At 36.8% G+C, this 15870-nt stretch overlaps 1 protein-coding gene across 12 annotated transcripts in view; it reads right to left on the bottom strand.

The window, feature by feature from the left end:
* The window catches only part of RPGR (retinitis pigmentosa GTPase regulator), a 63751-nt gene that overhangs the window by 35502 nt on the left and 12379 nt on the right, over nt 1–15870 (bottom strand). For 11 of the 12 annotated variants that reach the window (XM_049835359.1, XM_049835347.1, XM_049835348.1 and 8 more), the window contains 3 exons: nt 15355–15513; nt 13700–13849; nt 4214–4372 (listed from right to left, as the gene is read on the bottom strand). In XM_049835359.1, coding sequence (XP_049691316.1) covers nt 4214–4372; nt 13700–13849; nt 15355–15513 — 468 coding nt within the window. The remainder of the gene's footprint in view (nt 1–4213; nt 4373–13699; nt 13850–15354; nt 15514–15870) is intronic. The other variant, XM_049835357.1, reaches the window with a different exon arrangement.

Below are 15870 nucleotides of genomic sequence, written 5' to 3'. Positions count from 1 at the left end.
AAGCATTGTGAGCAGTGGATGCATTTTTTTTAGTCTCTGAGAGAAGTCATCTAGGATGACGATATCATCTTCTTGAACTGGCTTATAGACTGTCATGAAATGAATAGGTTTGTGCTACTACAGTGAGAGAAAACTTTTGCATGATAGAGTTTTTAACTGTGATTCTGTTTATTCTCTAGAACAACTGCAAATGTTAAAGGCAGAAGTAACAATAAGACTTGTAAAGATGGTTTCCAATACCATCTTCAATATTTCTAAACCCTTGTATCTTTAAAGTTTTTTCCCAAACCATTGCTCTCAACAGTTTAATTTTTTGTTCTCTAGGAAAAAAAAAAAAAAAAAAAAAAGAGTTTCCCATTTTGGAGTTTCAGAGAAAAAAAAAAGGAATTATTTTAATATATACTTTCTACCATTTACTCTGATATTTGCTGGAGATATTCCAAACAGTAGCTTGATTTAATAACCCAGATAACAGTGGTTCTTACCATATAAAATTACCAATAGAATAGATAAGACAGTCATAAAAAAGAAATCAAATGAAGTGCTTTGGAATAGATTAATTATATATGAGAGTCAGGAAGAAACTTGCCTCGTATTCAGTAAGATAACTGGATTATGCTTTCTTCTAATTTGATAAACCCTAAGTAGAACTGATGACAAGAAATGAGCCAAGATGTGCAACAGTTTCTCCATATGACATTTTCTCCTATCCTATTCCTGTGTTAAATGAGATAGATGAAACAAGGGAATATACAATAGTCAAACACTCACTTCTTATTAAGACTGAATTGACACACACCCTGAAAAACTGGAAAGACCCCGAAAAGATGAAAACCACATCAATATATATTGTTACTAAAGCCAAGCAGCACCCATTTTCATGGAAGACAATACATGAAATTCAAAGTATCTTCAAAATTGTACTACTTTCTTAATTTAGGAAAGTGAGCTTAAAAGAGGTATAGATGTTTCTGCTCCTCTTTAAAGACATATCCCTCATTAGAATTCTCAATTTGTGGTCACGCCACTTCATCTCGAGATGCAATACACCCGTCAGTACTGATTTCAAGTTAAGTTTCTGGTGCAAAGCCTATAATGCATGTATGCTCCACACACTTTTCAAATGATTACCATGTCCAAATCTAGCTCTTTTCCCAATTTTTCCCCCAAATTTTGAGTCAGAAAAATTTCTGTATGTCAACACTCTTGATGAAGTATCTTTCACTTGAGACTGTATGTCCGTTATCCTCTACTCTTTTGTTCAAAGTGTTTTAGACAGAAATTCACAGCTGTAGCCTATTTAATAATAGCTGAATCCCATTAAAAAACATCTATCTGACCTTTTGCTCTTATCGCAGCAACTATTAATCTTTATGAAAATGTATTTTGTTGGAGGGTATCCTCTTCTCTTGACTCAGCTGGATCTTCTAGCACACAACACTTTGATCATCAACTGCCAGCTAAGCAATCACCGAGTTCCTTATTTGCCTTCTACTACAAAATCTGTTTCCATAGGCAAGTAAATCTTATATATTAAGACACTGACTTCCTATGGTGTTTTCTTCACTATGTTTGTTTTTTGGCATTTGGTCATGCAAGAAGCGTGACCAGCAGGTCAAGGGAGGTGATTCTCCCCCTCTACTCAGCTCTCATGAGACCCCACCCGAAGCGTTCAGCTCTGGGGACCCCAACATAAGAAGGACATGGACCTGTTGGAGCGAGTCCAGAGGAGGGCCACGAAGATGATCAGAGGGCTGGAGCACCTCTCCTGTGAGGACAGGCTGAGAGAGTTGGGGTTGTTCAGCCTGCAGAAGAGAAGGCTCCGGGAAGACCTTATAGCAGCCTTCCAGTACCTAAAGGGGGCCTACAGGAAAGCCGGAGAGGGACTTTTTGGAAGGTCATGCAGTGATAGGACAAGGGGGAAATGGCTTTAAACTGAAAGAGGGTAGATTTAGATTAGATGTAAGGAAGAAGTTCTTCACTGTGAGGGTGGTGAGGCACTGGAACACGTTGCCCAGAGAAGTTGTGGCTGCCCCATCCCTGGCAGTGTTCACGGCCAGGTTGGATGGGGCTTGGAGCAACCTGGTCTAGTGGCAGGTGTCCCTGCCCATGGCAGGGGGGGTGGACCTATGTGATCTTTAATGTCCCTTCCAACCCAAACCATTCTATGATTCTATGATTTGTATTTTGCCTCTTTCTTCTAGCTCTTGTACAGATTTCACTATAATGATGATATCATCCAGGTCTACATCTCCCTACTAAATCTCTGTAACAGTCATTTGTTATAATGAAATTTATCACATGAAATACCATTAGAACAAAATATCTATTGGTTGGTTTCAGATTTATGGTTAAAAATAATCAATAATGATAATCAAATTCTTTCTGCAGAACTTCACTTTATAACCCATGAAATAAGGCTATGATTTACACATTTGCTGGCCCCAAATTTATGGTAATTTTTTTCCTAATAATGATAATCTGATTTAATGTAAAGAAATTTATTTTATGACATAGAATACTGCCAGGGTAAGACTGTATGTTGGTGGAAGAAGAGACACAAAGGCACTGAAATGTAGACAAATGTTTGCATTATTTCCTGGATTGGCTACTGTTATTTCCTCTTCATAGTTTTCCCAAAGGACTTTTAACCTACCCAGAATCTTACAGCTTGACTCATCATTACGCATAACCTTTCCCAGCATATCACTTCCACCTTTACTCTCTCCGGTGGCCTGCAGTACAATACCACATCATATTACTTACAATCTCCCTCAGCTACATTTTCAGTTTATATTTTAGAAATTTTGGTTACATAACCTTGAAGGCATGCCACCAGATTGACACGAGATTACTATTTAGCATTTTCAAAATACAGATTTAAGGACTGATATCTATACATCCTACTTGTTTTTATAGCTTTTGCATTTTGGAAGGAGATTAATTACAGGCATATTATACAGCTGTGGAATTCATTACAAGCTAAAGCTGATATTTTTTAAATCATCTGTGGGAAAAGTCAAACTTTCCTTTCCTGCTTCTATACTACTATAGTTCAGGATAGAACATGTGGAAACAAATACCTAGCAATGCTTTGCATATATCGCTTTGAAAAGCTAATTTACCATTGGCACACAACTATTTAATAGCACAGTAATATACACCATCTTCCAAGTACTATACATACAACCCTGTGAACTAATATGTAACAGCTGTATTTGCTGTGATAGCGATAACTTGTACGGTATATTGAATGTCTATAACTACTAGTTTTATATGTATGCTAAAGATTCTGCTCAATGTCACAGGCAAATTCTGTACCACAACAAGAGGTATTTAATCCATTTAGGCATCCAGTAGATTGTGCATCTCCACCACTATTAACAGACAGCTCCTTGAGAAGTGACTTCCTAAATACATTCCTAAATATTCAAGGTCATTTAAATTTACTACAGAATGGAAGCTTTCCTCTACAATTTCCCCTCTCATACCAATACCACTTTCAAGCTCCGTAGAGGAAAGAAACATCAATCATCCACGTTGCACGAGGAAGTGCTGGCTTGTTGCAATTCCAGTAAGAAAGGCACTTAGACTCTGTAAAGTATCTCTTAAAATGCTATTTATTGGAGCCAAGACTATAAAGAAAAAGAAGATAATATCAATGAACTTATACCCCTCTATATGCTGGAAATCCTGAGCTGTGTGGAATTGAACAGGCCTCCAGCCAGGCACAGCATGCTACACAGATCCCATCTGTGGAAGGTTACACCATTTTGGTCATCTGAGCTCTTAGAGGATTTTCTTACAAGCAAACAACTCTATTCATCATTTATACTGTCAAATAAAAAGGACATTCACGTGGGAACTTGCTGCTGAAGTTTTAGATAAAGGCAAGGACACGCAAGTGGTATAACCAGTGGTCCCAAGTCGGAGCTGCCTGTAAGCTCCTCTGTTACAATTATCTGGCTAAGTTTATCGTGTAGCCAAGGGATATGCACAGCACAGCCCTGAACGTCAAACTGTATGTGCAGCACAGCACAGGCCTGCACTTAGGTTAAGTGTTACATGGATTTCTACCTCCTTGACGTACAACGGTCTTCCAGTTAAGATCACTACAGCATCTTACATTTCAGTGGGACGTAAATTCTTTAAAGTAAATTGAGTTTACTGATAAAGTTACAGGGCTGTAAAAAAAGCCAGTTAAATTGCATACCTGTCAACACCACTGTGTGTTCTCCACCACAGGCAACCTTATTAACCTTTTCCATAATTCCCAGGACAGGCTGTGGGACTCTATTGTTCTTCAGCTGTTCAGGCAATAATCCCAGTTTCCCATTCTCAGGTTCTCCAAAAGTATAGAGCTCACCATCTCCTGTGAAAATACAGAACAGAGCAGGATTTCCAGCATGCACTGAGAAGCAAGGATGGGTTGTCAAGGCCACTGCAGACACAAATCAGTAAGATAGAAAAGTGTATGAACATCATGGGATAATTGAACGTATTTGTATAATGTCCAAACAGCTGTGCAAAGCAGTATGCTTTGATGGGACAAGAAGAGGCTAAATTTTAGCCCCCTCCAAGATGAGGACCGCAATATTTAGCCTGCAAGGAATCTAACCAAGGGAAAAACAAAACCATATACATCTTGCTTCTGAGAGGCTGTAACTCCCTCTGTAATCAGTATTTATGTCAACGGAAGTTGCTTGTAAGAATCTCAATTACAACAGAAAATCATTTTGCATGGAATTTTGATGGAAAATCCACACTTCCTTCTTGTAAAATACAGAGAAAAAAGAAAAAAAGCAAAGTAAATGACATGAAACTGTGTGTGGTCTAGAGAGCAAGGAAAGGGCTATATATCCAACAGGAATACAGCAGTGGTTCCACAGCGGTAACTCCACCAGAATTAAGTTCAAAAATATACTGAGAAGTCCTTAAAGATCTCTTCCTGTAACTTCTTTCTGATCTGCTACATAATCATACAAGATAACCCTTCTCATTCACCCAGACTTTTTAAGAATCCAGTTCAAACACTGTTTAACCCCAAATTTGGATAGTTCATTTTACTTTCAAGTTTCCTTTGTTCTATCTTTTCCAGTCACTCCCTTTGCTTTTTAACTGCTACGTGAGTCTGAATTACCATTCAAGACAGCATTCTATATATCCTTCTACCATAGTTGAAAACAGAACACGTAAAATGTACTTTCCATTGCTGTATTTACAATTTCTCTGCATCTTTTACATTTATCTAAATCTTTATTTTACAATTTATCTCCATCTACATTTCTCATTTTCTATGCTAAGGGACCCCCAACTATTCTAATAGATCAGAGTAAGGTTTAGGTAGAAAACTCTTCCTCATTGCCAGGAAAGCTTCAAGTTAATAGCTGAGTGTTCCCCACTCCTGAAAAAGATTATCTGTGGAGTAATGTCCTCATAACAAATTGTGGCCCACAATCTGAATCTGAAATTACTTACCAAAAACATCACCATACACTATTATGTACGAAAAAGGTTGGTTTTTAATCTCAGTTGGATATAACAAAGCACAAGGATAAGCAAAACTCTCACATGCAGCTAGTCCAAGACAAAGAGATGTTTAAACTTGTGTAGAAGCTGCCTGCTACAGGAGATTTGAAGAGATAGCTACAGTTACATAAACAACATAACAAACCCCAGATGTATACTCCATTATTAAAGCTTAGTCATCAGAAGCACCCATCTACAATATTTTTGGAGACATGCAGATTTGTGCTTCAGTACAAAATGTACTTTTACTTTCAAAGGGATACATTTAGTGTTCACAAATTTACTTTTACAACATTTAGAGGCATTACTATTGCATGATGCACAAGTATCTGAGAGATTCTTATTCAAAAGCTATAAATTCCTTGTCAACATGAAAGCTGGGTTGACCTTAGAAATGCTGGTCTTTCCCCACAGAAAATGAAAACAGATGAGCTCAAAGAAAGTTTCAAAGCTGAAGTCCTATTTAGGTGTTCAGAACTGACCATTAGAGAATTCCATCCCTCTCTGCATTGAACATAGGCAGAGCATAAGGAAACAAGCTTATTACTAGTTTTCTGTTAGCCTTTGTGAATATTCCCCCATTTGCACCACTGCTAAATTTGTTGCTTTTTCCTTGCAACTTAGTCAGCCACAACTTAAAATTTGGGAATTTAAGGACAATGGCAATGACCAAAAAAAAAAGCCTACACAAAAATAGGAAATATGGACAAGCTATAAGTAAACCTATGAATAAATATGTAAAGTAGAAAAAATGAAGCTACATATGCATTCTAAAAATCAAATTAGATTAGTCAAATTATTAAAACCACGTTAATAAAAATTGAAGGATATAATTCAAAATGAACTGAAGTTGGGCATACCAAGCCAAGACAGGAAAGGAATTTTACATTTTTGAATTTTTAATTCTTACGATGAGAAGGTCAAACTGGTGTCAGTAAGAAATGTGTCATTTTTATTGAATTTTCCTGAGCTTTACTCTGACAATACATTCATTTAAAACTTCCTTTTGCATGAATAAAGAATTTCAGGTTGCAAAAACACATCTTCATTTTGTGTAACTATGGAACAACTAGTTAGTAATACATTTTCATTTAAGTCATCTGGTAAATCCAACAGATAAACTAGATTCAAAATGTTTTTCCTGGAAAACTCTTTTGATAGCGATATATTTTTTTTTTTTCCTTCTTCACTCATTTGTGCTACAGAATGACTACAGCAATGGGTGCATAGAATAGAGCAGCACAGACAGCTTTTGCCAGGACCTTCCATCAAAAGGGTTTCATTCTGAAAACCCTTAAACTACTATGTTTTTTAATAAAGCAGTGCTTCTCCTCCCATCCTCTCAGAGGAAGTAATTCTGGAGCACTCATGCTGATCTGTGATGTATATTACCTTTGGTATTGACAATCCACAATAAGAAGAGGAAAAAAAAAGAAAAAAAAAAAGGTCTAAATTGTAACCTATTTTCTTCAAAGGAAGCCTGAGGATAGGTTTTAAATGAATTTTAACTATAGGGAGAATCTGAAGTATGTCTCTTATTTTATGGCAAAGTTCATTCGGGACAAAAAAAAAGAGGTTATGCAAGATACTTCAGCTTCAAATTAATTTAAATGCAGACATTTATCAATTAACTTGAAAATTCTGAAAAAAATGTATGACATACTCAAAGAGCAAAAACTGTAAAAAGGACTTTTTTCATAAAGCTGAACTCCTGCTTTAAATGGAAAATAAGTCCTAAGCCTCAACATAAAGTTGCAAACCAGCACTTCCACCAAAGATTTAGAACCTAACTGTGATGGCACAATGCTTATTTGTAAAGCATACAAGACCTAAGAAATTTAGACTCTACCTTAGTCAAAGAAACCCCAGACTATTTTATACGATTTCTATATTTTGCAAGATCACTTCTGCCTCTCACAAAGGCACAGATTCTTCAAGTACCATGCTCCTGGGCCACTAAGGCTAGCAATTGGACTTACTATCTTTACTGAATGCTCTAACTGCACAGGACAATCAGGGAACGACAATAATACAATCTTACTCGGTGTCAAGCTTCCTGCAGGGTTTCACAGGGCTCAGGCTATTAAGAGTAGCCGCCCACAATTTATTCACAGAGCTCTTCAGCAAGACAAGGAAACAGGACAGCAGCTGTATTTCCCAACTATCATCAGAGGTGTAATGCCATCCTCCTAGCTGTCCTTATTTTTTTCTATCATTCTGACATTTTCTTTCCTGCGCACACAAACTACCCCAATAATATTATAACACTCCATTTACCTGCATGTATCTGTGCAGAAATACCTTTGTTGTATTCTTCTACACTTCTTTTCTAAGAAGTGTTTTGCAGTCATTTCAGTCTGTCTGTATTTTTTAAGAAACAGCAAATTATCTCAGCTGCAGAAAAGTATATTTAATTTCATTTATAAACTAGGGACTATGTTTAGGCTTCTCTGTTCAGTTTGCTTTTCTGTTTTAATTCTTATCTTTATTCTTATACCAATGTGCAGAAACAGTCTGAACAGGCTGACACTTTCAAGTTATTTGCAGCAGCATCAATTTCTCTTCTAAAACAGTATCCCAATTAACAACAAAAAAAAAATCTACTGCGATGTGAGGTTTTCTGTAACCAAACAAAAAGAGATTTTATTAGGGATTCTAAGCCCAAAGAAAGAACAACAACAACAACAAAGAACCCTCTATTTTTTGGAAGGTAAGTATTGTTTTAATACTCTTGGATCTGCCATATATTTCTAGAAACAAGCTGATAAACCCGCAAAAGCACTTGGGAGTTAACTACTTATGCAGTTCTCTTTGAAGAGACCAGCACTTCTTTTTAAACACTAGTGCACTGCAAATATTAATCCAATCACAATCTAATTAATAGGATTAGAGATTCAAATGGCCAAGCTTCCATTGAGTTCCCAAACTAATCAAGTTTATTACATTTTTTCAACTTAATAATCAAGCTAACAAAGATAAACCCATTTATTAAAGCAATTTTTGAATACATTACACATCCCTTTAAGGCAAGTAGTCTAAAAACTATGAAGAATAGCTATCAAGTGTAAAAAGAATCCAGTCAAACCCAGATACATTTTGAGTACAGCATGTATGCAGTACATCTGCATTTTAAGGACATTTATGTACTGTGTGCACTACATCTGCATTTTAAGGACATTCTGTTCACAATTTCATTTTCTCCTCTCATATGAGTCACATACTCATGTGTTGAACTTTCCCTAGTGTGGCACATTTTCTGTATCACTAAACTTTAGGTCACAGAAGCATGTCAAGAAAATGGGCAAACAATTGGAAAACTATCCTTGCCCCTCAAAGGCAAATGTGCATACTGCAGATGAGAGAAGATATGAGACCTGGCTGGTGGCAAATGAGAGCGGTAGACAAAAGAATTGGATCACTCTATGATCCCTTGAATAAATGAAGAAAAAAAAAAAAAAAGTAGTATTTATTCAAGACCAAATCAGTTGAAACACCTCAAATGCTGAAATTCTGAGCATGGTAGTGCTTGTGGAATGGATGATCTTTAAAACTAGTCCTTAAAAATAATGACAAAATACATTAAAAAAAAGGAATTAAAGGAACCCGCAATGCTCTCTACAAAAAGACATCTTCTCAGTGAGATTCTATCTTGACCTTGCTTTCAGTAACAGTTCAGGCAGGGGAAACACCGGAAAAGGTCTAATATATTCAATTCCTTTCTGGCTCCACGAATCTAATTCTGCTGTAGACACCAGAGTAGTGGATAGATACATTGGCTTTTCCTGCTCTCCATCTCCTCCAGCGGACAAATGAGCCATATATGCTTGCCAAGCTTAATGCTTTCTGAAAAATCGTCCCCTCTTGAGTGTGTGTGGTTAAAGATTAGTCAAGTAAAGATCTGTATATGGACCCAAAATCATTGCTACAATCTTTCAGCTCGCTCTTTCTCTGTTGCTTTGAGAGGTACCTCTAATACAGGGACCTAACGTCCCAAGTCTGCAAAAAAGAAAGGAAAGGAAACAGATATTGGGAAAAAGTCCTCAAGAGGGCTGGAAAGTATAAATTTAAAACTGCTTTTCAGTAGAAGTCTTTGAATAATGCATAGTGAGAGGAAAAGGGAGCAAATAATCATCTTTCAAACATGGAGCAACCAGACCCAGCTTCCTAATTTGCATATGGAAATGAGCTAGCCATTGCCTGTCCTTGTGCGTAGTCTAAATTTTTTAAAATGTTTTTTATTAAAAATAATTTGGGATATATTCTGTTCTTCTATTCTACAACTGCTTTTGGCATCAGAGGGCCCACATGTTTATGGTAGAATACAGGTGACTGACATGTTTAGTAGTTGAATTATCATCCCCAAAGAAGGCATTCTAAAAACCAAACAGAAAGGTGACAAATCATGTTTTTGGAACTACTAGACAAGAGAAACTTCAGGGGTGGGGGGAGGGTTGTAGAACTGAAGTACAAATTCAGATGACTGAATGCTGTATGATTTCCATAAAACATGCTTTTATCTACTAAAAGTTTGCATGAGTATTCTACTCTACTTTTCATGGACATTGCACTTGGCTTTATAGTAGTTAAACACCTCAAAGACAAAAGCCTACTAAAAAATCTTTTTAAAACCAGCTGTTTCAAAGAAATAACTTTAGCTTAAAAAAAAACAAAAGAAGCTGGAATCCATACTTTACCACTTTTTTTCTCAATAGTCTCTTATTAATGATCATCCTGCCCTGGAGAGGGCACTCTGTGACCACACTATGTATTCTAGTATCCTCATTAAGCACCTTTTAGTTTTAACCCAGATATGCCTGTGATCCTAACAGTTTGCTTAGCCAGTATACAGCTTATGTCAAACGTAAATATATTAAGAAAGGGAACCATGTGGTGCCATGCTCATCAGTTCAGCCCAACAACATGTACCAAGTCCTACATCTTGCAACTACGTTTTATTATTAAAGATAGTATATTATTTCATGGTTTTTTATGCACAAGTCATGTTTAAAAAAGTCAAAATGTAGCAATTCCATAGTATTCTAATAATTGATAAGTTATAGGTGTTGAAAGCTTTCTATTAACAGTGTTTCTCCCATTTCTTCCATAGTAACAGCAACCACAATCTAAAAAAGTTCCTCTGATATATTTTATTGATGTTGATGGAATTAATAGAGATTATACACTTACCTGAACAGCACAAATTTCATTTCTGGAAATACAGAAACACTTTCTTCTCCATCCAAATGTATATAGTAAAAATAACACTAATCACTCTAAATTCTAGTATACAAGATAAAACCATACAATAAAAATACATGGAAAACTCCCTGTGCTAGGCAAACTTCTAAACATACTTCAAGGCATAATTCAAGGACTAACTGGCAATTCAGGGGAAAAGAACCCTATCCCTGTAATATGAATATGCCAAATACTCCATAATTATCTAGTTTGCTATGTTGTACCACCCCTCAGAGGCAGAATACTGAGGATGTGAACCACTGTTCTGAGCCAGTCTAGCAAGTCCTACAGACAAGCGTTTTCCATAAGTGAAAAAAGAATCCTAATAATGATAGTGAAATCTTTGTGGTCGTAATTCTTTACAAACTTAGGAAACAAAAGATAAAAAATTGATGTAAATCACTTGGGTAAGCAACTCTTGACAAGACAATGAAATAGAAGGAACAAACTGACCTAAAACTAGGATAGGAACCAGAAACTTTAATGGGCTGGTTGCCCAAGAAGCTTCGCTATACCACATGAATCAGCTAAAAACGTGCCCTTTAGGTGAACTTAACTAATTATAATATCAAAACCAAACCTCTAGAATTTAGAATACCCACCTCCACCTGAAGACCCTCACCTGCCAAGCTTGTGCAGGAAAATTAAGAAACACTGCACCTTTAAATGAAGATGAGGCCACTATACTCCAATCAGCTTTAAGATATGGAAGTAATTATGCTAATTTACAATGTATAAATGAATGACTGTTTTAGTGCTGGGTGTGCCAGCTTTGCAGGGATACCCCTTAGCACCCCTTTCTGTGCAGAACCAGCAATAAACAGCTAATACCTCGGACTCTGTGTGTTACTGGCTTGCATACCAGGTGAATGATCCCACAAATTCTGGGACAACAATAATACTAAAAGAATCGCCTTTTTTTAAGCAAAATCTTTCAACAGCATAGTGCCTTGACTTCCTTCCTAACTAGGCTATAAGAAAAATAAGGTAACTACATTTGTACTTAAAACAGGCTCAACTTGCAAAACTTCCAAATTCATAATTGAATGGCTAAATTCACAGCAAAAATAATGTGTGACTATGGTATACTTTGATTAAATAAATAAGCTTTGTTTTTAAACACTGTCTGGATGTACACTGACACTAGCGCAACAGAAGATCAATTCAGTAAAAGTACCTGTATGTCCAATGCTAAATTTCTATGGTAGTTAATTATCAAATAAAACTGTCAGCAAGGGCCCAAAGAAAAAGAATTAAAAAATATTCACCCTTTCATCACAAAAGAGGCCATCTGTATGTCAGTAGTTTCAGCGAGACAGATTGAAGTCCAATTTGTGGAGGATTTGCAGATACTAAGGCTGAAAATTAAGATTTTCCATCTCACACCGAGGCCTGTTTAAACAGTAACAGGTTCAACAACTCCCCATTTTCACAGGTGATAACCAGTTCATCTTCCTATTAATATTTTAAGAGGCTCCATTCTTCTTACTCAGCTGCCACCCTAATCCTTTTTTCCTATCCCTCTCCATTAAAAGATTCCACTTCCTTAGAGCACTTGGCACACACTGTTCTCTCCTTGCTCTTAAATGCCTGTCCTCAACCCCTCCTCTAATGAAACCTTTTGTCATATCCCACTACAGTCTTGTCAGAGCTTCAGCTCTTGGCTCTAAGACAGTAATACACACCTTCTTACTATATCCTTAAGCAAGGAGCTTCCCCACCCCACCCCCCGCCCCATTTATTTCAAGTCCAGGAAGCTGTAGATTTCCTGACAGGTGCTGAGCTCCTGATCAGTCACAGGCACTCATTAATTTACTGTAATAAAGTGTCTGTAATAAAAGTTGCACACTACCAGAATAACACCTAATTAATATTTGTCCACCATAGGAAGCTCTCATTCTGTTAACAGCATGTTCTCAGAGAACTATATAGATATCGTATGTGGAAAAGTAACATTTATCAAGTAACCTGAGAAAAGTATCTGATGGAATGGTTCCTGGGTACCCATTAAAAGCTTTACAATCAAAACTATTGATCCTTTGAAATCTTTGAGTACTCTGAGGGGACTAAACTGTAAAGCTTAATAACGTAAATCTATATGGTTGAGAGGAATTCATGGCTGCTCATAAATAATACCATCAATACTGAGTGATAAATTCACCCGTACTGGCATTATTAAAAAATGAGTGGCATTATCACTTTGCAAACCAACAGAGAGCCAGGAAGAGACAGATGGAAAGCAACAGAGAGGTGGGTTGGTTTGGAGATCAGACACTGGCTCACTGTAGCATACACTTTTCTTCATATTGTATACTTACTGCCTGTTTAACTGACTTCAAAACTTAAAATTTAAGACGTAACATCAAACTTTGACAACAATCTTGCAGTGCTAGTAAATGAGATTAATTTTTCCTCAAAACATAGTAAGTCTATTCACTATTTACATTTCTAGAGAAGATGAAGATGATTATTTGATCATCACAAGAAAATGAATAATCTCAAGAAAAGTTGGATTATTGAAACCATAGTATTAATCCACAACATTTGTCATAATCTTCATGAAAATAAAGTGTGATAAGACAGTCAATCTTTCTAATATACTTTTGCACAACAATGTGCAAATGCAGAAAATTAACTGCATTTTTTTCTCACGGTATTGTTAACTCAACAATAATAAACAATTATATAGTAGATTACATACAATTGCCCCCCAAAAAATCAATTAGGACCACATTTTAGAGAACCTACCTCTGGCAAAATCTCCCAATGAGATACAAAACTACACAGATGACTTTCTGCCACATGGCTGTTTTTAACATCTACAGCATATCTAGTTTCAAAAGTAATGAATGCCTCATTAGCTACCTTCACAAAGACAACAATATGAGAACCACTGACTTGTCTCCACTCACTGCTATTCCCATTCTCTTACCTGTTATCAAGGCAGAGTGATAATATCCACAGGATACAGAGGAAACAGGTTTTCCAACATCCACTTGACAAGGGACACTGACACAGGCTTCATCAGCCAAGCCAATCTGACCTTCCGAATTGTCACCCCACACAAAAAGCTGCCCATCCTCTAAAATGAAGACACAGATAGTTAACAGATTTGACACAAAAACTAACAAAAAGTTAATCTACCCATTTAAGAGCATTTCATAAACTCTGTGTATGATACTACTAAATGTCATGATCTCAGGGACATAAAATGGTACTTAGCACAATGCAGCAAAACAGTGAAGTAAGAGGGTATCCCTTAAGCTTTTCAAAAGTGACACAGAACACTTAGTCATCAACTGATGTTAGACCATAAACAGCAACAGGAAAAGTACTATGTAAAAACATTCCTTCAAAAAGAGGGAGATTGAGCATATAAGACAATTCAGTTGCCAGAGGTCAGTATGAAAATACTGCAGTGAATTTAAGGCATCTTCTCATTTCTAGTAGCAAGTCACCACTTTCTCATTCTTCCAAACTTATTGTCTTTTCTGACTCTGGTACACATCCCACTTACTCTTCCCTTATCTTTCAATTCTCTTCTCAGGTGATTATACTGCCCAGCTTCATTTTGTTTTCCTTAAACTATCACAACAGCTGTTCCAAGTTTATTAAGACCAGCCTCTGTTGACACAAAGACCAATGGTAGCAGTAAAAACCAAAAAAAGGTAGTAAACAACATGAAAAATCTCTAGATTTTTCTAGAAGAGATAAGGTCTCCTCTCTGCATATTCCTTATTGGTGGGAAATAAGTTGTGAATAAAAAACCATACCATCTACAGTGCTACTGAGATGCTGTTGGAAACTAAAATAATTCAAAGCTGACTTACGAATCTCAGGAGAATGTTAGCAATTGTCACAAAAAAATACAAACCAAATGAGCAGGCTAGCATCTCTCATACAATCTTACGCTCTCTGTCACATTCTGAAAAGACAACGTCAATTACTTACCCTAAACATGTACAGAAACAGCTGCTTTATAGAAAAACTTGAGAAATTACATTATAGGGTAATAGAGGACCACCCATCCAATGGCTGAAAGTATGATAACTGTATGGACTTCAACATGTCGCGATTGTGTAATTTTGCCATCGGAGAAACAGGTCACAGGTTAGGCCTCTCTCAGAATTAGTAATGACACAGAGGTATAGCCTGTACCAGTAGACCAAAACAGTTGCAGTAAGAAGTGGAATTAAAGAAACTTAGTTTTCATAAGATTCATGTTTTGTAGCTGGCTTCCCTGGAAATGAACTGAAGATTTTTTCCATTTTGAGGGTATTCATACTGTCTCTCCTTTGTAAGGATTCCTACTACACTAGTGCAGGTTGAGCTCCCATTGCAGGCCATTGCTCATGGAAAAGGTCTACTTTCACAAAAATTGTAGGAAGTTAATGAGACTGCCCGCCCTTACCAGATTGTGTTGAAATAGGCAATTGTCTATCAAAAAATGACTATGGTTACTAGGGAAAGACGACAGGGAGGCATAGAAAATACACCCACATATGCAGACAGAATGCTGGAATACATGTTTCCCTGGAACACCAGGCTGGACACACATAAATAGATTTTATTAGTGGTTGCTCTTACCAGTTACTGCTGCTGAGGTGTATGATCCAGCTGCTAGCTGTTTGATCTTGTGCTGGTTGGTAAAAAAACTAATTAAATGAAATGTGGTCCTTTCCTCTGTGTCACCTAATCCCAACTGACCTTCACTGTTACCTCCAGCAGCATACACATTTCCTTTTTCTGCATATAGAAAAGCACATGTAATACACAGAATGAAGACATTCTCAACAATGGTAAAAAGTCAGAGAAACTGGAGCAAGTAATTTAATTTTCAGTGGAAAAAGATTACATGAAAGTTGGGGTCTGCTGCCCTGAAATATTCTCGAGTTGACATTAGCAGTTTCTGTTGTAGCTAGCAAGAAGGCTTTCCTGCATATGCTTAGATCAGAACTTTCTAAAGCCCTTACATGTAACTTAGACTGCATCTCCCACCATTCTGGAGACTGATCTAGTAAGTAAATATAATTTGAAGTTCTGCAAGAGTTCTGAGAAAATGACTACTAGTAGCTCTGGCAGCCAGAAGCAGCTTCTTCCCCA

Source organism: Accipiter gentilis, chromosome 32 (assembly GCF_929443795.1).
Source record: "Accipiter gentilis chromosome 32, bAccGen1.1, whole genome shotgun sequence".
NCBI classification, from domain to species: Eukaryota; Metazoa; Chordata; class Aves; order Accipitriformes; family Accipitridae; genus Astur; species Astur gentilis.
This window is presented reverse-complemented; position numbering and strand designations above follow the sequence as displayed.